Here is a 23,549-nt window from a genome sequence, read left to right on the forward strand (position 1 = left end):
TGCCCAAGTTGTAGCATCTTTTCACTTCACAAATAAGAGATGGCTAAACACCTCTGTAGGGATGGGGGAAGTGTACTTAAAAGAGGAGGAGGAGAGAAAACTTTGCATTTAGTCAGCAGAGCGCTGAGATCCAATCTGGAGTAACATGAGGACACACTGAATGTCCAGTACTATTCATCAAACCATCTAGCAGTTGCCATTGGAAACGGGAAGCTGAGAGGTGCCTGGCAACCAGGATGGAAGATGCCTTATAAAATCTGTTTAGCCTAAGGGTAGCCCTCTCGTCAAAAACACTAAGAAAACTGGCTGAGATGTGAGTGTTTACACCATTACTGCTTTAATCTACCAGTAACTGGACATGCAAAGAAGTCAGGGCAAAGACTCGGGAGAAACAGAATAATACACTGAGACTCACATAGACAACTGAAAAGAAAAACTTGATGTAAAGCATTTTAGACCTAATTAAAATGCACATACACACTCACTTTGTCATACAGCTCATCCTTCATTCTGCTCTCACCTCTACCCCATTCATCCTCATTCAGCTTCACTAATCAATACCTGGAAAAACAGACATGATGTTAAATAGACGCCCACACACTCCTGTTCTCACCTCTGTGGTCTGTCTTGCCACGGCACGAGGCAAAGACAAGAGGTTCTTTTGCACTGGAAGAGCCATCCACATACTCCAGCTTCTTCACCCGTCCTTCGGCCACAGCAGAGAGGGAGAACGGAGAGGGAGGGAGAGCAGGCAGGGTGGGAGGGACGGATTGCGGGTGGAGATTGAGAGGGATATGAAAGAAAGTGAGAGAGACAGAGAGAGGGAGAGAGAGATTAAGCCTCCCTAGATGAGATCTGTGGTGCAGAATTTGAATTGTGTCCCAGGAGTATAAAGCAGTATGTAGAGAGTGCAAGCAATGCATGCAAACAGTACACGATTCACTCTACCGTGGGCATTTATCTATACTATATTAAAACTGCTCAAGTGTGTGCGAGATGCAAAGGACAGTGATGTACTCATATATATGTGGGTGTGTCTCAATTTATGCAACAACATCTGAGGGTTCTTGGAAGCGTATCTTTCCTATTACTCAAGATCATTCACAAGGATAAGATGTCTGTGAACACTGAAAAGTACAGCATATTTTTATTCAAGGTTACCCTGGGTTTGAATCCTGAATGTTAGACTCAGGAAAAAAACTGTGTAGCATACAATACACTTTTGAGTGACCACCACAGAAAGAAAAGGCATGATACGATGTAAAATTACTTGCTGTAATTTTCCAAGTCATGTTCATTCAGTGTACAGAGGAAAACAAGGCAGTGCTGCATGCTATGAAATCTAAAAGGCATGTTTTTTCTGAATGGCTGTACTTGCTACAAGATACTGCCACCTAGTGCTTTGTTTCAGGTGAGACAGGTGACTTTATTTACTTTTAATACATCCATTATGAATATGTATATGATGACACAAAAGCTTTCGTATTACATATTATAGGTAATTAAAACTTGAAATACCAAATTTATTGATTACTTGTTCAGATGGTGGGCATCTTAGTGTTTTGTTTTTATTAGTGACAAAACAATAATGGTACACATATGTATCCAAAATGTGTTAATGATAAATATATCCATCCATCAACTAAAAGGGACCTTGTGCAATATTAAACATACAGTGCATTCAGAAAGTTTTCAGACCCCATTCACTTTTTTCAGTTTTGTTATGTTGCAGGCTGACGCTTCAATAAATTAAAGAAACTGAAATATCATACGTACATACAGAAAGTATTCATCTTTTGCAAGAACACGTGAACTTTAGCTCAGATGCCTCCCATTTCTTGTGATCATTGCTGAGATGTTTCTACACCTTGACTGGACCCTAACTCTCAATTCTAAATGTTCTGTCCGGAGGAAACCAGGCCCCACTCATTACCTGCCCAGTACCCTCCCTACATTGAAGCGTGATGGTTGACAACAATCCTAAACACACAGCCAAGACAACACAGGAGTGGCTTAGACTAACTTGAACCCTTATGAACATCTATGGAGAAGCCTGAAAATGGCTGTCCACTGATGGTCCCCATCCAACCTGACTGAGGTGGGACAATTTGAAAAGAAGAATGGGAGAAAACCCCAAAATCCAGATGTGCAAAGCTTATTACATTTAAGGCACCTTTAGCACCAATAACAAGTTACTCGAGTTACTTTGTGCTGAGTCAAGGGTCTGTAGCATGTACACTTATGTACATGTGACAGTTTCTTTTTAATAAATGTACATTTCTATGTTTCTAAAATTCAGTTTTTTACTTTGTCATTATAGGGGCACCATCAAAAAAATACAATTACAGCAACAAGACAACAGCAGTTAAACCAACACAACAACCAACATTTAATAAAGCAAGACACAACAAATGGTAAACAATAATCAATAAAGTCAGACACAGCCACACTGAGTCTTTAACATGTTTTTCATTTTGGCTTTCAAAATGTAGTCAGCCATTCGTGCTCCAAGTTACACCTACAGGCAATTTAGAGACATCAATTAACCTAATACATATTCATGAAAAAGGAGGTTAATCATAGAACATTTATTTAAAAATCTGACTTATTTAAAAAAATGTTTTAGATGCTATAAAATTAAATCAAGATACTTTAGTAGGCAATTAGTCCACCTGCTCTAAAATGTGCCTCATTTGAATGTTTAAATGATATCACCTCAGAGTGTGACACATTAAACATACTGAAAGAAAGTTTAAGATGAAGTATGAGCAGGAGTTTTACAACTGCTCATCAGACACACTGTGGTCCAGTATGCAACCAAATGTAAGATGTGGAAACCTGAAGCCTTCAGAGCATAAAAAACGAATGGACATCTTGTACTTGTATTTGAGGGAGAGTGGGTGGGTGCAACTTAAATGGAATAATTAATTTTTTGTGAAGCCATTTTTATCTTTCTCAGCTTGTTCCTTGGTTAATTGCAGAGATCGACGTGAAACAAGAAGAAAGCAAAAAGGAGATTGAATAGCTGTCATACATTTCAGATCAGTGGGACTGAAACTAGGGCATCCCAATTCTCAGCAATTTATTTGGGTAAAAGTATTATAAAACAGTGATATGGCGACCTCTGCTACCTATAGTATTTGTGATGCACATGGTAGTGTGTTGTTTCGAGGAACCTGACAATAAACACTGGCAAGTGAACCCTGAGTTAAGATTGTTTATTTGATCAAAGTCACTCTAAGTTGTCATTGAACATAAATCCTAACTAACAATATATCTCAAAATGCACCTACCTAATTGGGCTTCCTAGCCTTGAGTAACTTTGTTCAATCATTTACTCAGACAATCTGTCACATGTTTTGGGACCCTGGAGGCACAGTCTGTATTCTCTTGTATTTACTGTCACATGTATGAAACAGCTGAATGCACAGAAGCTCTCTGCTCATCAAAGCAAACCCATGGAAGGCTTCTCCTGTTTGCGCAGATATCCCCAGGAACACAGCTTGTCATTCTCAGATGTTCACACTGAGACCGCACTTTATTTTGTGTTATTACCACTGCTGTTTACCCACCTGGGAACTTCATGTAGGAGTAGGAGGGAAGCATGTTGGTCTGGTGAGGAAGAAGAGGGGAGGACGGTAAAGAAATGGACACACCCTTGGTCAGTCTCATCAGTTTCCCGGGGCTTTCAGTATAGCTGCTGTCACGCTCCTGCAAGTTTGTGGCATGCCTTCCGCTATCCGTCTGCAAGGTGCTATGACTATACACCTCAGGACCTGCAAGGAAAATATGGGTGTGTAGGGAAAGGACAGAGAGGTGGAGGTGTTGAAGAGGTGTCATTAAGGAGGCTACAGAATTAATTTAACAAGAATGTGGCCGTATGTCGCTTTGACATATTGCAGAGAGAGCAGTAGAAAATATGCCTCACATAAGGCTACAGCGTGGTGAGCATAGCTTATCTTGGAGGCATATTACAGAATGAGGTAATGGAAAATTGCCAATGCCAGAACATCTATTTAAAGGAATGGGATCACACTCAATAAAGAGGCTACAGTTATTATATTTCAATTCAATATTTCAATCATTTTCATGTTCACTTTTACTACAGACAACCCGATCAAACATTATGAGAACTCACAGAGCCAGGTGATTACCATGAGCTTATTGCCTATAGATTGCAGTAGTTTTCCCTGTGGCATAGTTTTGCCATCCACTCTTTTCTACTTTAGATTTGTCTGTTTTTGCCATTATTACCACAAGCAAAACAGAGACTCACGGGGCCACTATTTAATATTGAACAAGGAATCATGGCTGTAAAACTGGTAATGATCAGGTTTTGAGAGGAAGTGATGTATTTTAAATGTTCAGAGCCATACTGTAAACATACTATACTATTTTAATGAGACTGACATAGTTTTCTGTCTTGCTCTCTGTTCTTGCTACCCAGAGCAGCACATTTTGAAATATTAATGAGCAACATGGTTGCTCTAATACTGAGCTCTACTTATTCATTATCTCTACTTCACAGTCCTGAAATCTCTTCTGTACTGCAGCAAGTTGACAAGTTCATCCTGTGAAAAATACAAACAGCTTCAAATTAGCAGCAAATCCTTCCAGTTGTTCAGCAAATCTTTCTCTTTACATTTTGGTGGCACTGCTACACAGCCTCACAACAAATGCAACACATTTGTATCAAGTGCACAGATGTAAACCATTCAGTGTAAACCCACTCACAAGTTCTTATGAAATTCACTATGTTTTTAGTAGGTCAGGATGTTTGCTTAACCCACTCTAACTTTGCCTGACACACTTTTACTACCAAGCAGCGGGACACTGTGTGAAGGACAGAACACACTGGTGAATTAGGCTAATTGAAATGGCTTTACTTAAATCACCCAAGAGAAGACAACTTGAGTAATGCCATCAAATAATGCAAGACTGCATGTGTACGACGTAAGGCCAATCTAATCCAATACATATATGACATCAGTGACAAAAAAAGCACCTGGTGGTGGTAATAATTGTGATAAAAAGTCAATAAAGCAATAACACCATACATGCCGATATGTACGATTTTGGCGTATTTTCCAGTAGTTTTGTGGTTTTGTTCTTACCTGGATGTGTCTGACTCTTCTTTTCTCCGCGTTTTCCTTCTCGTCCCTCCCTCTTGTTTCCAAACACTGCTCTGAACATAGCTCGGCTGTTGCTCCTCTGTATCCTGCCTGCGAGATTAATTAGAATTAGAAACACATTATTTTAAGCAACGTTAGTCCAACTGTTTTTTGTTTTTTTTTACTAACATATTTAACTAGTGTTTTTTCAGATCAGAATAGCATTTAGACTAAAAGACATTTGGGTTTAATCGGAAAGTTAAGGCTAAAGTTACCCGTTCTTAAGTCTTCGATAGTGCTCGCATACCGTCACATTAATCCGGAGGAACATTCAAATTCGCGGAGTCCAATTAAGGAGTGCTGCACCTCCTCAGTCAACTCACAGGGTGGTGCGAGGAGAGGAGGCGAGGGCGCGCGTCATGAACCCGCGTGCAGCACAGCCAGCTTTATTATTCTTCTTTGGTTCAGATAACTTTTTGTTTTTGTCTTTTCCGTCTTCATTGTTTGACGATCGTTACAAGAAGCAGTAATAAAATTAAATAGTGATCACCTTGTCTACTTTACAAAAGCCGGGTTGTTTTTCTTCACACTTTTATTCGTACGTGAGTTTCTGAGACCTAAAGTCCACAGACAACTGCCTCCTAATGAACTCTGAGTTTCATCCAGAATCGCTTATTTACCATATTTGATATGGCTGTCAAATTATTTGACTCGTATTCATCACGCCATTTTTAGGTATTGTTAGATTAAACTGTGTTTGTCTCTAGATTTAGGATTATCATCGATCGACTAAAGCCGGACATTATGCACATGTACCACAGAATCATGTTGGCAATGTATGTCAAACAGTAGGCTCCTAACACTTATGGTAAATCCCTAAGTCATTATTGTTGTGTATTTTTATAATATTTTACTTTTTTTTCCTTTTGCTATTACTTAATTATCTAATTCAATCAATGAAATTATTTAATCTTTATATGGCATAAGTCAGCAGCTGGCAAAGAAACAGGAAACTGAGGAGAGACGTAAGATTTTACAGTTTGCTTACAGCTAATAAAGGAAAAACAGCAAAACGAATACAACATATCTAACGAAGAGCTAAAAACAAAAAGTTTATATCAATAAAAGCAAGCAAGAGAGTAAATAAGCAGGAAAGCTACATGACTTTTAAAATGTTAATAACAATAATAACAAAGATATTCAAATGGATTATATACTAGAATAAAATTGGACAAGCTTGAACATTCTTGATAAATCTATACAATAGCTTGCCTTAAAATAGATAAATAATTACTAGCTGTAAAGTAATATTACTTTACGGATTATTGTTAACTAAGCTTGCTTAAGCTGTTTCCAAGTAAACCTCATTTGTCCTGACATACACAAACAAATTCTGTTTATGCAACATCCTTTTTAGAAACCTATTGTCTTAAACAAGTCATTTAAAAAAGTTTTTTCACATAAACAAGATAGCTTAAGGGAAAATGTGAAGCCAGTGTTCAACAAATTCTTTGACATCTAATTGATGCAGGTATAATTCTATCATCAAGAGTTGGTAAATGAGGAAGAATCTAGTAATAAAAGTTGTAGAATTTACATCTGCCAGCAGAGAAAACGAGGGTAATGTAAACATTTTACAGTGCACTACAACATAACAAATGATTGGGCTGTTTAAAATACAAATATCTCAGCATTTTAAATATGCATGTGTTAAACTATATATATATATATATATATATATATATATATATATATATATATATATATATATATATATATACACACATATATATAGTTTTAAAATTAAATAATTAAGATAAATAACCAACCATAAATCCCTAATCCTATCATAAATGATAAAAATAATCTTATTTGCCAATTAAACTTAATGTTTTTTTTCAGAAGGTTCAGTAAACACCTTTTTTCCCCCTTAAATGTTATTTCTTATTTTCATGTTGTCGTTAGTGTTGTTCCCTGAACATGTCCTTGAAAGCAACAAAACAAATTCCTTGTATTTTTCAGCGTACTTCGCCAATAAATCGGATTCTGCTGAATGTTGGACGTCACAGTAAAAACGAGTCCTCTCCACTTTAGAACACCAGGGGGCAACAGAGGACTTGGATAAATCTAACTTCCGCTTTCGTCCTCCAGGGGATGATAATGAGCCACGCGTGAAACCTATTTAATCTGGGAACAGTAGTCGCTCAGTCCTTTCAGAAGCGCGAGGTACAGGTACAAACCATGGATACGTGTCTGCGAGATGTCGCACCACAAAACAACCTCAGCGGTTCAGTCCTGTGTATGGAGACGGTTTGTTGTAAGTATAACGTTTAGAATAGAGTGCAGCGAGTCTTAACAAACGTACGTTAGACTTCTCTCGTGAACACGTGTTTAAATAAGATGATGGCCTATCGTGTCCCACATCCAGCGTGAAATCAGTTTTCATCCGTTTCAGCTTTGCATGTTAAGCAAAGCACTCAATTTCGCGTATAAACAATTATCACGCAAAATAAGGTGGTTTATGAAGAACTAGCCTCTACCGGCAGACACACTTATTTTTAGCATAACCCCCGACATTCTCTAGCTAACTGTATGCTAACGTTAGCCATCTTTGTATTGTTGTCCCGCTCACACACCACGGTTATAATGTCGAAACAGCGTTGTGGTGCGTTCAGTTAGATGACAATCTGTTGTATTAGCCTGCAGAGTTGGTGACTGTTACATTAGTTGAACGTTAGCCGTGTTACCATGCTAACGATTTTAACTTTCCTCCGATTTATCTCAGCATTATTTTATGTTAAAATGACAATTTACATTTCAGTGGAAAACTAGTTATTTGAATGGTTTCACAGTTCATTTTCACTATTGCCCTTACAGTTCGCGTGCCATTTGGTGGACACGTGTACAAACCAGATGGTGGATGATGAAGAGCATCCTGCTGTAACACCCCAGTCTGTTACAGGGTAATTACCTGAGGAGGAGCCTCCAACAAGAGGACTGCTGCCATCTACATCAAATCACTGTGACTGTGTATGTAAAAACAAGTATAGTTTTGGATATTCACTTATGTCTTATCATAAGCTGCATCTTTGACAGCCTAGGCTCTCTGGGGTGAGAGATCCTGGGTTTAAATATTTCAGATGCAATATTAAATGTCCCTGCGCTTTCTGCTTGCCTGTTTTCCATGGCGTCTCAGATTGAAGAGGGGAGGATAAATGAAACTCATGTTTTTTCCTTGTTTATAGTAACTGCTTTATTTTGCTTTATAATCATTTAAAATTAAAAACTGAGTACCCAGGGGTGCAAAAACAGTCCTTAAGTGCCACAGCCCAACTCATTTCAAACTGTCCCTGCACAACTCTCTTTTTACAACTTCACATCTGTCTACGCGCCATTATGACCTAAGTAATGAGCAGTGGCTAGTTTGGGGGAATAAAATGCAGGGCTATGTCTCAAGTATCGGAGTTGGCAAACATTAATGTTTATCAGTCTGTAAATGTTTGTTTTTAGTGTTACACCTTAAGCTGGCTAAGGTGAACCAAAGACGCAGCTTTTACACCTGCGCTGTCCTGGTCTAAATTGCAGGTAAGCACATTTTTCAAAGTTGGGATATACTTCAATTTGCATCCACTGATAGACCTGAAGCAGGTGTCATTGGCTTCTGGGTTTGCATAGAGATGCTAAACTGAGTTTCCTTGGTGCTTTCTGACTGCTACAACCCATAACAGCACAGTGTGAACTGGGGAATACATGACCAAGTTCAAATCTGTTAAGTTTACTTTATCCACTGCCCTCAAAAACAAGATGCTAATTTATACGAGCACATAAAACTAACATTCAAGCCCTGTAAAGATCTGGTCAAAATATTTATCAAAATGTATTTTCTGTCTTGATGGATGATTGACCGTTTTATAAACTCTGCATTTTTACCCCTTTACAGGAGAGAAACCTAATGAAGATTGGACCAGTGAAACTTCCTCCTGATTGAAAACATATAAAATGCCGTAGCATTTTGTTTGAGAATGTGTCCCTGCCCCTACAAGCATGACATTGTATGTCAAAGTAGTTTCAATTTCTGTTGTACAATTTGTCTTTAAAGAAATAAACTAGTATGTTTTTGTGGAAGCATTTGCTTTTCATTTAAATTGAACTTATTTAAAAGGTGGTGTGAATTTTGGTTTATTTAAAATGGTTATACAGTTATCCACAAGTTTAAGTTTTGCCAGTTTACATTGACACATCTCAACAAGCTATTAAAATGCAACTGAAATTGAAGTAACAGATTAAATATGCACAATGACAATTTGTGCCAGGCCAAATTTATAGCTTGCCAAAAGTTTTAGTACACATTTTATAGTGAAATGTTTATTGCTGAACTAGTTAAAATAAACTGAAATTCCCAGAATTAACACTAAAGCTGTAGTGCTGGTCTTAAAATTGTCTTGGTGAGAACTTGTCAAAAACTTATCTTAAAACTGCACTACCTATAGAAAAGGTACAGCTCAAATAAGTGATCTGTCATCTTCACTGTCTGTTTCTTCAAATGTTTAAACCCACTACCTCTGGATATCTTTGTCAAAATATACATGTTAATCAAGAGTTTGCAAATGAGTTTCCTGCAAAAAACATGCCTTATGCTTTGAAATAAACCACCCAGAACCATGGGCACACCCAAGAGGGTGTGCTGAAGCTATGACAAACCAGATCAGGCACAGATGTTGCACCCGAGCATAAACCTAAAGTTGTTTCCCACTGCCATTTCTTCTTATCTTGTACACTAAGATTCAGCCTCCCCTGTAAAACTCAGCATTTGCTTGATCTCATCATCCTGTGTATTCTAAACCTAATATAAGGACATATGGAGCAAAGGCCTATTCTGGGAGGGATACTCATCAAATGAAGAGGTAGTGTATAGACCTTCGAAGGGTTTAACTATTTTTCAGTCTTTTCCTCGACTTGGTAATGTCTGTACTCTGGTTTGAGCTCCCAAGTGTTCTTGTGTGTCCCCTTCACATTGTAGATGCCGATATCACGCAGTATTTCCTTCAAGTAACTCTGAAAGATGAAAAAGAAGCATGAGAAATCAAATGAATTAAACTTACACGTACTCATATTTATTGAGGACAATTATGCAAATGTTTAATATTTGTGCATGGGCCAAAAATGGTAAGGCAGCACATTGCGTTGACCAAAGAAAAAAAACTAATTGGAGACCTGATCTCATAAATAGGAAACCTTGTATCTCAAAATTACGAGATCCGTAACTTGGATTTACATGTTTCTCATAATTACAAGATCCCCAATCTTGTAAGTATGAGAACGTTTCAGAACCTGCCTTAGATTAATCAGGTTTTTAGAATTTGAAAATATGATGAGCCTCAGGCAAGTTCTAAAGTGGTAGCCTTCAAATTTCTGCATCCGAAAAAACATACAGCTTTATACTTAATGCTGCAAACCTCACTTTACATCCTATTTGTTGACATTTTGAAAAGCCACCGAATTATCTATTGACAGTTTTGGAAGTATTGTAGACCCTCATAGAACTACTGCGATACTGAAGACATCCTAAAAAACCTGATTAATCTAAGGCAGGTTCGGAAACATTCCTATACTTATTATTATTATTGTAATTCAGAAGAAACAGAAGTCGGACATACGAGATCCGTAGTTCTGCTATTTACTTGTATTTACAAGTTTGGGTTCTAATTTGTTTTCTTTTGTGAATGCAATGCACTGTCGTAAAACTTTAAATTCTTATGGGTTATCAAATTTAATAAAACAACTTCACCAACTGTTGTCAACTTGCTTTCTCTAGCTTTAGTTTAGGGTGTAAATGTACATTAATTACAGGTACTACTCAAGCTAGAACGAAAAGAAGAGTACCAGTACCAGTATTTTTTGTGTGTGGCCCTGTCGCAGCAGAGTGACAGTGCAGGGTAATAGAAAGGAAAAGGGGGAGACACTGGGAGATAATCTACATTGAAAACTAAATGTTTTTTAAATTGCAGGGGAAAGCGACTTATTTATCTAAACTTTGTGTTACATTTTCTTTCGGCTTTAGGCACACTGTGTTTAAAAAACACGAGGCAACATCACCCTGTTAATGATCTCTCCGTTCGTTCAGCCTTGCCCTCAGCTGCTTGTTCCTATCTGCAGCCTTTTGTTACGCAAAAGCGCAGTTAGAGAAAGACGATTACACCTTGTATCTGATTTCCCTAGTTACTTAAGTGCATGTAATCACAGTCAATAAGCTGAGAGTCCAGGGGGCCACACCTTATTTAAACTATCAAAGTCGGATTGTGACAACACGGGATAAGAATTAAGAAGACACGTTGATTGTCTCTAGCCTCAAAAGGGCTACAAAAAATTATCAAGGGTTAGTAAGTTAGTATAACTTGACTTTCAGACTGTGTATATTGAGGACATTCAACAGCATTGTTATACTCTCAAGGAGTGGTTGACCAACAAAGATCACACCAAGAGCAAGGTGTGTAATAGAGTTCATGCAAGGATGGCAACTTACAACCCTGAGTTGAAGCAGCTCATGAAGAGGAATGCGCTAAAATTAATCTAAGCTGATGTGCAGTAATGATAAACTGTTACTGGAAATGTAAAGTTGAAATGCAAAAAGATGGTCATGTGTCTGCTTACATATATTTTTCCCCAATAAATACATGAATAAAGACTGTTTCACATTATGAACTCCGGACAATATCAGGAGAAATCAACGTCAGACATGTTTCACACACGCATCACATGGCAGTAGATTACACAAGTGAGAAGCGTGCTCACGGGGGAAACCGCACTCAGTTTGCACACATGAGCTCATGCACATAATACACACATTGTACAAGGGGCCTCAAAGGATAAAGTGCGGGATAATGTCGGAAATGCCTCACTCGAAAATCTGAGTTCTCACACAACCTCCAGACAAAGTCAGGAGAATGGGAGAATTCTAGTGCATGGGTTAATATTTTTTGTCAAATTTGTTTATTCGGGGCATTTAGATTTTTAAGTCTTTGGTGAGTTCACAAACTTTAAAGTGCGACTGTAATTCAACACTACTTAACTGGCAGGAAAATTTACTTGTTTGAGAACACGCAGCATTATTCAGATCTTAGTTTATTATCTTTATTATAATTTCCTGTGCGAACACTATTGAAACAAGTCAATATTATAACTTAAGGCCTCATGTTCTCATGTACTTACCACAGGCTGTTTGGTGATATCCACCAGGTCTTTGATGTTGTAGTACTGGTGCTTCTCAAAAGCAGAAAACAACATGTCCAACACCTGTGATTTTTCAGCTCTTGCTCTCTTGCCCTCCTCCTTCTTCTTCCGCTCATACTCAAGCTGCAGCACAAAGCAGACAGATGTCAGATATCATATACCGACCTATGCCTTACTGATCCACACCAGAGGTTCTACATGTCATGCCGTAAAGGATGCAATTGTTTTAGTGAGCCTTTCAGTAACTGTATGGTGAATACTTGGCCAGATACATCAATAAATCATTTATTGTATGTCTAGGCTATATTTTGTATGACATTTCAAAAATAAATCAGTACATTGAAATACAGAAAGAATTATGTACAGAAGTAATTTCATACATTGTTAGCATGGTTTGCCACAGGTTTATAGTTGCTAGTGACAGCTTTGTCCAACTGTTGTGACAGCCTGGCTGGTTTGGAGGACTCTTCAATTTGTAACCTGTTAGATAAATGGTTTAATACAAAGTGTTAGTGAATACACAAAGCCCAAAAGTAGAAGGATCTGTATGGACAAACAATACAATAAATTAATTCTATGTTAATTCTTTTCATACAGGGTTGGTAAGCACATGGTGCATATGAACAAAAGCAAAAATTTATGTTGGCTCATGAGGTAAACTTAAACTGTAAGGAAATGGCAGACATACATTTATGAAAGTTGTTTTTTTGGACATACACTGATCACAACAATGATCTTTGACCAGTACTTTTACTTGAGTATTGAACTTGTGTACTACCACATCTGCACACAGTGTCACACATTTAATTGCATATGAGGCCATGTAGCCATAGAGAGTGGCCAATTTGTTCTTCATGACATGAACACTACCAGCATTAATGTTGTGGTTGATCAGTGTGTACACACACTTTTCTGAAAATACTTACTTTTTCAGTCTCATATAGCTTTCACTTACAGCAGGTCTGCACTCGGCTCTCTGCACTACCACCCCCTCCAAGGCTATTTTATCTGAAAAGGAAGAGTTAATTAGAACCTCAATAATAGAAACATTCCAAGCGTCGTGTCCAAATGCATTTCAGTGCATGTTTATTTTCTAAGTACACAAGAGTTTAGTGGTTGCATGAGTGAAAGAACACACTATTAAAAAATACTGAGGCAATGTGTTTTGAGGAAAAAAATACACAGCAGACACAATACCTTAAGGTTTATGACTATAGTTCAGCCCAAACTTTTCCCTAAAGCTGTAAGACAGATGTTAAAGCAACCAAAGGCAAAAATAACAAAGCTACACATAAATAAATAAATGCCACAAAGCTAATGTCTTATAGTGGAGCTCATAATATACCTTCTGGATCTTTTAATCATTCTAGGTCATAGGTCATCTGCCCTACTCACTTACTAAATGTGAAAATGCAAGATGAGTATGCAAATTAAACTATTCAGAGAGGCACTTATATCTTTGTCCTTCCAGGGGTATGAGTAGGCGAGCAAAATCTGCTGGTCATGGTAGTTGAAGACCAGTTTGCCTCATATACACAATATTTTAACGGAATTAAACGAAATGAAGTGATATAAGAAATACATATATTCACACACATGCATGTATATGGTTTAAACAGTAGGCAAAACAAACAAAACCTGATTTCCAGATTCTTTAATAACTCATCACTGAAAGTGCCATTTGATCACATCACAGTGTTTTCACTTTATTCCATGCAAAAAGTATTTCTCTGCCCAACCCAATGCCATAACTGGACAGTTATTACAATAACCACAACAACCAAACACACTCTGCTTAAGCACCATCTCAGCCCTATTTCCATCCAATGGTCAAGATGGCGTAAACTAAATGCAGATGTTTTATATAAATGGTTCTGTTTCGAGGAAGAACTAGACACTACATGAGGCACAAATTGTGTAGAGTTTTGGAATGCACTGTATATATACCAACAGCATTGACTAAAAAGAAAATAAAACACACTCGGTTTGCTAATTCCCAATTGTGCAACTCTGTCACTCACTGGCAACACGGAGGACTCACCTGGACCTGCCCCCGAACCTGAGCTGCTGCCATCAGATCTTTCTTCTGACTGGCCTACAGGAAGGGAGGGAGGGATGGTAAACATGAAAATACAGGGGATGGAAAATGGAGGGAGGAGGGGATCGAACAATAAGAACCACATCCAGGGTTTATTTGCACACGAAAATGTTTAATCACACAGAGCGTCTCAGTGTTTTGTCATATGGGTAAGCACGGACAAATGAGCAAAGCAAGCGTGCCTCTGCAAAAAGCACACATACTGTGTCCCACTACAAATACACAACCATGACTGGGCTGCACAAACTGAACTTATATGCCAAACATTTTCACAAAAACATTACAAAAGGCATATATACAGTTTAAATTACTTTTTGTTACTGCAATTCCTGGTGCAGCAGTAACTACCTTATTTCTTTTTGTGGTCACCATTTCTGTCAATGTAGTTAATTTTAAAAACTGCGATGCCTTATTAAGTCGACCTTCAGCTGTTACCTTCTAGACCAGGTCTCTGATAAAAATAAAGTAAAAATTCCACACAGGTCGTACTCATAAATGTCTGTGGTTGGAAATACGTATACCATTTGCACTTAAGAGCCCTACAACAAACATAGACACAATTGTCACACAGAAGGTGTCCCAAAGGAAGCACAGCAGCAAAAGCACAACAGAACCCACAATGAAATAGCACCTACATTACAATGAGGCGGCGGACAAAGCTGGTGAGATTCAGACCAAAACAAAGGAACCCATGCACAAAATAAATCATCTCCCCATTCAGCCGTGATTTGTGTGCACACTGATCTATATTAAATGCATTCCAAATGGGACCATTGTGCTTGATCATAAATACCCCTCCAGCTGATCGAAAGTGGACAGAAAAGGTCAAACCACAAATGGCTAACAGATGATTAAACACTAAAATTACACACAGAGACAGCAACACACTTCAGACTGGATTAAGACAAAGTTCCAACATAACAGCAGTCTTCTTTTACGATACATTTCCTAAACAGTGGCTTTAGAAAGTGCAAAAAGTGGAGGTGTCTGAGTCTGATGTCTGATGCTTCTGTAAATGAGCCGACAGGACTGTGAACAACCTCACACTTTAGGACAGCGTGCAAGTTCACAAAACAGAAGCAGGGCAGAAAGGCAAGTAGTGAAAACAGCAAGCTGTACAAAGATTAGCAGTGTCACCTCCACCACCCGATGACACATAATTTACACCTGGGCTCAAGTATAAGACTAATAATTGACTAATAATAATGAACAAATATTTTAAAAAAACAGAGCAGAGGCTTATAAAGCAGACACTTAGCATTCTCTTGCTGGGCTCAAAAATTATAAAATAAAAGAACCAACATATCACCTGATGAAGTTTCAGTGAAGACCGCCAACATCTGACCTCCCACTAACTGCATGGTGAACGGGTGTTCACGAGGCACAGCTACTGTCTTGTTTTCTATGCCCTGGATGACAGTCAGCTCTTCATTTAAAGTGAAAGCCACCTGTAAAGAGCAATACCATTCACATTTAATCTTTTCAGCACCTTTTGTAAATTTGATATTACTTCCATTTTTAAGTGTCCAATTCAGCAATGTGACGTAATGACATGGAAATGTCCGACTGTCCAGAATAAATGGGAGAATTTGTTTGTCGATTAAAATAGCTATTAATAAAGACTGTATGTCAATGGCAAACCACATCTTCACTTTTTTTTTTTACTGACCACCTAATATTTTTTAGTATTTTATTACGAATGCAATAAGAAAAGGAGAGAGTCTAGTATTTCACTGGGTGAGGTCCACTTATAACACTTGTATGGCTCTCACTAAAGCCATCTCTCTGATACTATAGGCAAATAAGAGAATGCCATGACATGCCCCAATGTGACTATTTTACTCCAAATATTTCACAGCCTTTTGTCTGACAGTTGTCCACCTACAAGATGACCCGTACTTCTTTCAAACATTGCTTACCTCTGGTTTTCCTTGGTTTCCTTTCCTTGAAGATAAAAAATAAATGCAAAATTAGAAACAAAATGGATCAGCAAGAAAAAGGGGAAATCCATTAGTATTAGTTTAACAAAACCTTGCTTGTGAATTACAGTAAGTTTACATTGTGATATAGGGATGCCTTGATAACACTTTTGAATCCATTGCAGTTAAGCAAATCCCATGAGAAAAGAAAATGTTGCATTCTTCTGCCAAAAAAAAATTGGTAGCGACTGCTGTTTATTAAACGGAGCAACTTTTGCTGAAATGAACAAAAAAGAAGAAAACAGAAGCACCAATTTAGGGCGAGGCCGTGAATGGAGAAGCGCGGACAAAATCATTTTGTAGAACAAAGTAAGGGTGGCTGTAGCTCAGTTGGTAGAGTAGTCATCCATGAAGCACAGGGTCAGTGGTATGACTCCTGGTCCTCCTAGCTACAAAGTAAAGTGTCCCTGTGCAAGACACTGAATCCCCCAAATTGTCCTAAGTGTCTGGTACGTATGCAAGTGTCTTTAGATAAAAGCAGATGCCAAATGACAATTTTATTTACTTTGGTAACATTTTAGTTATTATATATAACCCTTGGTGTTGCCAATATCAGTCGCAAATATTAAACTCTTTTTTTTATTCCTAACCCAACTATATAATGTATTAGAAAACCATAAAAATCAAAACTCAACATGAAACTGATAATTGGCCAACCCATCCATAGTCATGAATTTATTAGTGTGATTGCTGAAAGCAATCACACTATTGTTGTTTCCAGTATTTAATTTTATTATTATTATTATTATTATTATTATTATTATTATTATTATTATTATTACGGATTCTTCCGTACGTTTTTCGGCGTGCTGTAAGTCCTGAATGCTAAAAGCTGCAAACATGGTTCCAACTGTAATATGTTAAGCATGGTTGGGAGAGGTGTGCTCACTACCCTGTGTGCTGATAGCTAATGTACTGTAATTATTATGAATATTAATATGAATTTTTTTTTGAATGGAAAGTCTATGGAAGTGATGTTTAAACTGCAATATCTCTAAAACTACACATGGTAGCATGATGCAGCTTTGTGGGATGCTGTCCCATGATGAAGTGCTTCACATGTTACAGCGTGGGCTCTATAGCGCCACCGTGTGGTCAGATATCAACATGTTTATGTGCGTTTTTTGACATGCTACTAGTCCTACACGCTTACAGCTAGAAACATGGTTCCAACTGTAATATGTTAAGTACAGTTAGGAGAGTTCATGTATTACTCTGTGGGCTGACAGCTGATGTACAATAATTGTTATGAATATTTGTATGATTTGTTTTTTGCATTGCCGTCTATGAGAGCAATCTTCACATGGCTGTATCTCGGAAACTACACGTGATATTGTTATGAAACTTTCAGGAAAGCTGCCCCATGATGAAATGCTTCACATGTTACAGTGTGGGCTCTCTAGCGCCACCGTGTGGTCAGTTATTTAACTCGTTTTTTAACTCAAAAAACATTTTTTTTTCTTTCTGATTTCACTTCTATATTGTACAGGGCCTTCAGTACTACCACGTGCGCCACCTGGCGGCCGTTCGCGGTACTGCAACCCACTAGTTGTTCAATATTTTAAAAAACTACACATGCTACATTGTTGCCTGTCGCTTCTACAACTTTCAAAGCTGCAGATTCGGCGATGGCTGCAGCAGGTGCAGCGGCTGGCTTTCAGCAATCACACGCATTTTCTGCAGGAAATGCCCATTCTAGTTTCTATTGTTATGCAGATGATGCTCAGCTGTAAGTCCCTGTAAAGGCAGATGATCCTTCTCAGATCACTAAACTGGGGTCCTGCCACTCAGGTTTGAAAAAAGATGGATATCAGACAAATTCCTGTTCCTACATTCAGATAAAACTGAGATGCTGTTCACTGGCCTGGCTCGATGCAAGGCACCAGTTTGCACACTAAATAGTGAGATTTCTTAGAGCTTGACAGCAAAAAATCATGGCATCACATCTGATCTGACTCTCTCTTTTGTCTCACAGGGAATCATTTCTCAGCTGACGTCAAGCAGTTTGCATCTGGAGAGGTTTTAAAATCTAAACATCAAAAATTAATTTATAAGCCCAAACCTTCAATTAGTTACAGTTAATTGCAGGGTTTCTACTGTCCAACCTCTGGTTAGTGCATTGGTTTCAGTCACAATAAATTCATTAGTAAACTCAGTATGCACACTGTATAGTCCATGTAGACCTACCGACAATTCAAAATTACAGTAATTTTACTGAAAAATCAATGCATTTTCTAGGCATCTGTCTTTTCCATACTGAGTACATCACTGTTTCTGTCCTTTTGTCAGGTATGAAGCAGAGAATCTTGTCTTCTCCACAGTTGCATAGTGCTTGCTGAAGGAGGATACGTCCAGTTTCTCTAAAATTATTTAACGTCTAGACTTTACATTGTAAAATACCTGGAGATGACTAATGTTGTGATCAAGTGCTATATTATTATATAAATAAAATAAACTGAAAACTATGTGCCTATACCGACTACATGACTTGTCTTAAACATACAAACATAAGAGGACTTTAAATCAGTAAGCTTTCGCTATTTTGTTGATGCTCACATACTTGCATATTCGGATTTTCCCAACCTCGCCTCTACCAGTTGCTTTTGCCCATTGCTGAGAGAGGTACTTGGGCACCTGCATAGGGAGAAATTTGTATTTTTTAGTTAAGGTTTCTTTCACACTTTGACAAAAGACCTTGTAAAGTGTTTTCTGCAAACAATTGTCAAACATTTTCCCATTTCAAGTGCATCTTCTGGCACACTTCACATGACTATTGTGTTTACAATTGTCATATTTCCTAACAATGGATTGTAATAAATCAGATTCAGGTTTATTAATCTAAAACTACTGTATATATTGATGTAACGTTAACGTTAGCTAAAATTAGCACGCTAACCGCTAGCTTTAGCAACATCGCATGGTTTAGTAGCCTATGCTAACTGAGCGCAAATCCCATGCTGTAGCGTTAATTTAAAAAATAAAAAAATATGTATACACACCTTTACAAGCCACACACCTGTGTTCTGCTTGGCACCAGTTAAATCCACTTCTGTTTTCTCTGACATGTTTAAAATAATACTTCCGGGGGTTTATTGATGAAAAACGCTACAGACGTGCGTAAAAAGTACGGCGTCTCTAATGGCCCAAAAGATTTTGTATAACCTTCGCTACTTGTTTGACCCCGAAAACCGTGAGCAAAATGCAAAACATACGTTGATAAATAAAAGGTCTAAACTGCAACTCACGATTAACATTTAAAAACAATAACGAACGTACTTGTGGAAAGCCTTTAAAAGGACATACTTTTGATTGTTTTTACCCCTTTAAATACATTCAAGGTCTTTTGAAGAAACTGAATTCACAGATTTTTTAAAAACAAAGTTTAATTATCTTACGATAAAAAAAACAATTACAAAAAATAACCACAACATTGTAAAGCCATACATGGATGTGGCATAACACAAAAACTTGAAAGATATAATAACCATCACAATTTTAAAATATGTTTTATTAATAAACAGTTTTGTGGCAAAATCTATTAAAATCATAGCCTGAACTTTGAGTATTCATTAAACCTTACATTAAAAAGAGATAATATCAAATAGGATTATACTTTACGTTTTTTTTTTTCTATTTCAGCTTATCCCATAAATTCAGGGACACGCTGATTTTGCAGTTGTACACAATCCTCCCCAATTTCTACAAGGCTTGGGACTTACACTGCACAGCTAGGAATGGGAAAGGACTCTTAGGGGTTAAGTCTCTTGCCCATGGACACTTTGACATGTGGTCGGGAAGAGCAGGGCGGCCACTCTATCAACTGAGCCACTGTTAGTACGCCCCTTCATTCGGTGTCTTTTTAGTCTAAAAAGATCTAAAAAGTCTTTTTAGTTTAAAAAGACACCTTAATGATCACTTGATCTACCTTCAAATCTATCCTTATAATTGTGTTGTGGGATTAATGAACTGTGATGCTAATTTTGTCTAAAATAGCATTACTACTAGTTATTACTATATCTGACTTTTACAAGTTTCATGCCTATACTCTTAACATGAACTTCTATCAAAGAACATGCTTTGTCTTTACCACTGCATGTTTTTAATAATCTGTGGGATCCAGTTTTAGTGTACCTTGTAGGCCAACAAACACTTCTCAATTTGTTTAACATCAGTGTCAACAGAAACACAGCCCATATTTTACAAAATAGAGAATTTACCATTTGCATTTAGACACATTTCTTACATTTTGAGAATTTGTTACAGGAACATTCGGTCTTTGCTGTGGGAAAACCGTGTGTTCAGTTCCTGAGATTTCTTCAGCAACCGCTGCTTCTGTGCCTCATCAAAGCGATTTACCTGCAGGTCTGCGTCCCGATCAAATGGTCTTCTCTCTACTGGTTCATCAGCCTTCTCCTTTGCTTTTTCCTTCATCTTCTTTGTGTGCAAGGTCATCAGAGATTCAGCACGTTTAGACTCCTGATAAAAGTGGGTGGGAGTGTGTAGCAGGATATTAACTCAGAGTTTAGTGTGAATATTTCTCAAACATCCTTTATAACTGACTTTAATTATATAGTGGGACATGAAGCATAATATCACTTACATTATATTTAGATACTTTTGCTGCCATTTGTAAATCTTTGTGGGTAACTTGTGGGATATTGTCTTTCTCCACTTCATCCTTCTTCTTTCCTTCAAGCCGTTCCTATCAGTAAAGGATTGGCATATGACATTCAGATAACACATATATATGTATACATAATATCAATATGTTTGATGAGAATGACGATTGATAAATATAAGAATTAGTTATTTTTGATTAACTACCCTGGCCTTGCGCTCTCTTTCTGCTGGTGTATCCGTCCAAATGGAGCGATCTTTGTTCTCTGGACCTGACCTTTTTTTGAAAGTTCGCGCCCCCAAGCCAATGTGCTGCAGTTCTGGTGGGAGCTCTGTCATCCATGTTTCTCTGGTCAGAACTTCTGGAGTGTCCTGCTCATTCAAACATACACGTAGGAATAGAAGCCAGCAGAGGAAGAAAAGTTCAAAATGAATAAAAAAGAAACACGGAATAAGATACAAATCTTAAATGTTGTTATGGTGGTTTTAGACTTGATATTTTTCCTTTTGATTAACCTGTGAGTATATAAGTGAAGGGTTAGAGCTTATACAATGCTGACCACTGGGGAAAAAAGTAGCACTCACATCTCTAGACAGCTTCTCTTTCATCCTCTGTGCTCTGCGCTCAATGTCTAGAGCCACAGAGTCTTCAACAGGCCCTTTGGCTGGCATGGGTCCAATAACATACTCATCCTCCCCTTCACTGCTGGAGGGCTCAGCCTTGTAGCCTGGGGGTAGGGCAGGCCCAGGTAAACTCTCTCCGTCCTCACCATCATTATTATCATCGTTACTATAAGCTTCTCTTCGGAACCCAGGAGGCAAAGCTGGGCCCAGCACAGGTGGCCTTAGGGGATATCATGAACTTTGAGCTTCAGTAATTCACAATTTATCCAGAATTTCACTTCTGACTATTCACTGAAATACATTTAAGTTATTATAAGTTATTTGCCCACCTTTCTGGCGAACTCTGTTGTTTCTTAAATCCTGGTGGCAAAGCTGGTCCAAAGAAACCATCATCCTCTTGTATCCTTGTCTTCTCTACTCTGATAAGATGAGACATTAGCTAACGTTACTAACGTTATGCTATCAAGCTATTAGAAGACATCCAAACCACTAAAGTGGTCCTTTATATAAATTGCACTCCACAAATGAACCTACTCTGCAGGTCTGTCTGCAGCTGCTGTCTTGGCTCTTTTGGCCGTCACCTCCTGCTCACTCTCATCCGAGGAGCTCGACGGTTCAGCCCGTTTATAACCCGGAGGCAAAGCAGGCCCAGCGACTGCACAGTTCAAGAAGAAAACTATTAACTACCAAAGAAAACAAGCATCCTTACTCGTTTAACGTGAAAGTGGTTGATAGTTTAACGTTTTAGCGAGATCTAATTTTCTGAGACTTACATCCTTCCTCAATATCAGAGTCTTCGCTGTCATTTCTTAACGTCGGGGGAAATGCAGGTCCGATTACTTTATCAGACGACATATTCGACACTGGTGACTAAATTACTCAATAACTTAGTTTCAATAATTTCTGCTAAAGTCAGAAAGAGCCCCCATTTACCGAAGAAACCTTACAAAAACTAAATTGACCTTTTACACCGGAAGTAAATAGTGAGCTTTCAGGTTCTGTGTCAAGCCATTGGAAGACATCCACACCAAAGCAAGAAGTAAACTATTGTTCTGCAAGAATAAAAAAACATATATTTGTTATGTGTTCCATTATACACTATCCTGAGAATCAAGTGTTTTTATAAAAGGAACAATTTTTCTATTGTGTTCACTTTTTGCTCAACTTTTAAATGGAGAACATTTATTTTATTTAAAGAAGAGTGCTCTCTGATTAAAAAATTAAATGTCAGCATTTGTTTTATGTTTGATCATCAAGGACTTTATGTGTGAGTAAAACCTCTATAACTCATTTCTTTAATGTTTTGTAGAAACTGAGATCCTTTACATAAGTAAAGGTACTATTACACTTGCTTAAAAAATAATCCTGGTCTTGTATTTAATCCTATATACATTGCAGCCCGGCTGGCTGTGTGAGTCTTATGTGTGGGGGACAAGTTATGTCTTATTTCCTTGTCACCTTGATCAACACAGACTTTAGATACCTACCTATACATTTTACATCTCCTCTCCCTTCTTTTAAAGAGAGTGGGACTGATATGGACTGAAACGGAACTAAAAGCTGGACAATAATGATATTCTGTCAAATAAAAGATCAACAGCTTTCGGCTTGTCCCTTCAGGGGACACATTTGTCACGTGTTTTTACTCCGCATACCCTTCCTCCCACAACCCAGAGGGGTTAAAGGGGCACCAGGATCGCCCTTGGAGGCTGGGTGGGGTCACATTCCCATCCACTGCCTTCTGCATCCCAGCCCTATGTTCTACCACTGAGCCACCAGGCCCCCTAATCATGTTATTCTGTCAAAGAAGGATCAAAATACAAACAATGTTTAACATCCACATTATTTTAATTTTACAGACAGCTGCTGTAAAAATTCTATTTCCCCTAA

At 38.0% G+C, this 23,549-nt stretch overlaps 3 protein-coding genes, 1 long non-coding RNA gene and 2 other non-coding genes across 9 annotated transcripts in view; 3 read left to right on the forward strand and 3 right to left on the reverse strand.

Moving 5' to 3' along the window:
- LOC137122373 (protein TANC1-like) overlaps positions 1-5,501 on the reverse strand; it is a 34,407-nt gene extending 28,906 nt beyond the window's left edge. For all 3 annotated transcript variants that reach the window (XM_067496104.1, XM_067496103.1, XM_067496101.1), the window contains exons 1-4: positions 5,387-5,501; positions 5,115-5,222; positions 3,573-3,776; positions 614-706 (exon numbers count right to left, since the gene is read on the reverse strand). In XM_067496104.1, coding sequence (XP_067352205.1) covers positions 614-706; positions 3,573-3,776; positions 5,115-5,193 — 376 coding nt within the window. In that variant the 5' untranslated portion in view covers positions 5,194-5,222; positions 5,387-5,501. The remainder of the gene's footprint in view (positions 1-613; positions 707-3,572; positions 3,777-5,114; positions 5,223-5,386) is intronic.
- A 1,766-nt stretch (positions 5,502-7,267) lies between these two features.
- Positions 7,268-9,236, forward strand: LOC137122481 (uncharacterized). The gene is made up of 4 exons (XR_010913752.1): positions 7,268-7,428; positions 7,989-8,141; positions 8,622-8,696; positions 9,052-9,236. It is a non-coding gene; the product is annotated as an uncharacterized lncRNA (long non-coding RNA).
- LOC137123087 (small nucleolar RNA SNORA31) lies at positions 8,193-8,328 on the forward strand. Its single transcript, XR_010913807.1, has one exon. It is a non-coding gene; the product is annotated as a small nucleolar RNA SNORA31 (small nucleolar RNA).
- LOC137123086 (small nucleolar RNA SNORA31) lies at positions 8,733-8,865 on the forward strand. The gene has a single exon (XR_010913806.1). It is a non-coding gene; the product is annotated as a small nucleolar RNA SNORA31 (small nucleolar RNA).
- Positions 9,237-9,274: 38 nt separating the features above from the next.
- LOC137122455 (general transcription factor IIF subunit 2-like) lies at positions 9,275-19,572 on the reverse strand. 2 transcript variants are annotated; one of them, XM_067496109.1, is made up of 9 exons: positions 19,418-19,572; positions 18,979-19,052; positions 16,359-16,383; positions 15,749-15,887; positions 14,383-14,436; positions 13,268-13,349; positions 12,722-12,821; positions 12,321-12,464; positions 9,275-10,166 (listed from the first exon to the last, which is right to left on the reverse strand). In XM_067496109.1, exons 1-9 carry the CDS (start codon positions 19,481-19,483, stop codon positions 10,044-10,046), a joined length of 807 nt encoding a protein of 268 aa, XP_067352210.1. In that variant the 5' UTR covers positions 19,484-19,572; the 3' UTR covers positions 9,275-10,043. The 2 variants fall into 2 exon arrangements, with proteins under 2 accessions (XP_067352210.1, XP_067352211.1); XM_067496110.1 differs by lacking the exon at positions 14,383-14,436.
- Positions 19,573-19,826: 254 nt separating this feature from the next.
- Positions 19,827-22,643, reverse strand: gpalpp1 (GPALPP motifs containing 1). The gene is made up of 7 exons (XM_067496112.1): positions 22,433-22,643; positions 22,194-22,314; positions 21,989-22,078; positions 21,621-21,879; positions 21,243-21,407; positions 21,019-21,120; positions 19,827-20,894 (listed from the first exon to the last, which is right to left on the reverse strand). The coding sequence occupies exons 1-7, from the start codon at positions 22,512-22,514 to the stop codon at positions 20,676-20,678; spliced, it is 1,038 nt and encodes a 345-aa protein (XP_067352213.1). The 5' UTR covers positions 22,515-22,643; the 3' UTR covers positions 19,827-20,675.
- Between the last annotated feature and the right edge of the window lie 906 nt (positions 22,644-23,549).

The sequence above is a fragment of the Channa argus genome, chromosome 2, assembly GCF_033026475.1.
Source record: "Channa argus isolate prfri chromosome 2, Channa argus male v1.0, whole genome shotgun sequence".
In the NCBI taxonomy this organism is placed as follows: Eukaryota; Metazoa; Chordata; class Actinopteri; order Anabantiformes; family Channidae; genus Channa; species Channa argus.

Coding starts and splice junctions, on each gene's coding strand:
- LOC137122455 (XM_067496109.1), bottom strand. CDS start 19,483: ATGTCAGAGAAAACAGAAGTGGATTTAACTGGTGCCAAGCAGAACACA. Junction 12,465..12,721: donor TGGCAAACCATGCTAACAAT/GTATGAAATTAC, acceptor TTTGTGCTGCAG/CTTGAGTATGAGCGGAAGAA. Junction 10,167..12,320: donor ATATCACCAAACAGCCTGTG/GTAAGTACATGA, acceptor TTCATCTTTCAG/AGTTACTTGAAGGAAATACT.
- gpalpp1 (XM_067496112.1), bottom strand. CDS start 22,514: ATGTCGTCTGATAAAGTAATCGGACCTGCATTTCCCCCGACGTTAAGA. Junction 21,121..21,242: donor AAAGAGAGCGCAAGGCCAGG/GTAGTTAATCAA, acceptor CTTTACTGATAG/GAACGGCTTGAAGGAAAGAA. Junction 20,895..21,018: donor CAAAAGTATCTAAATATAAT/GTAAGTGATATT, acceptor CACTTTTATCAG/GAGTCTAAACGTGCTGAATC.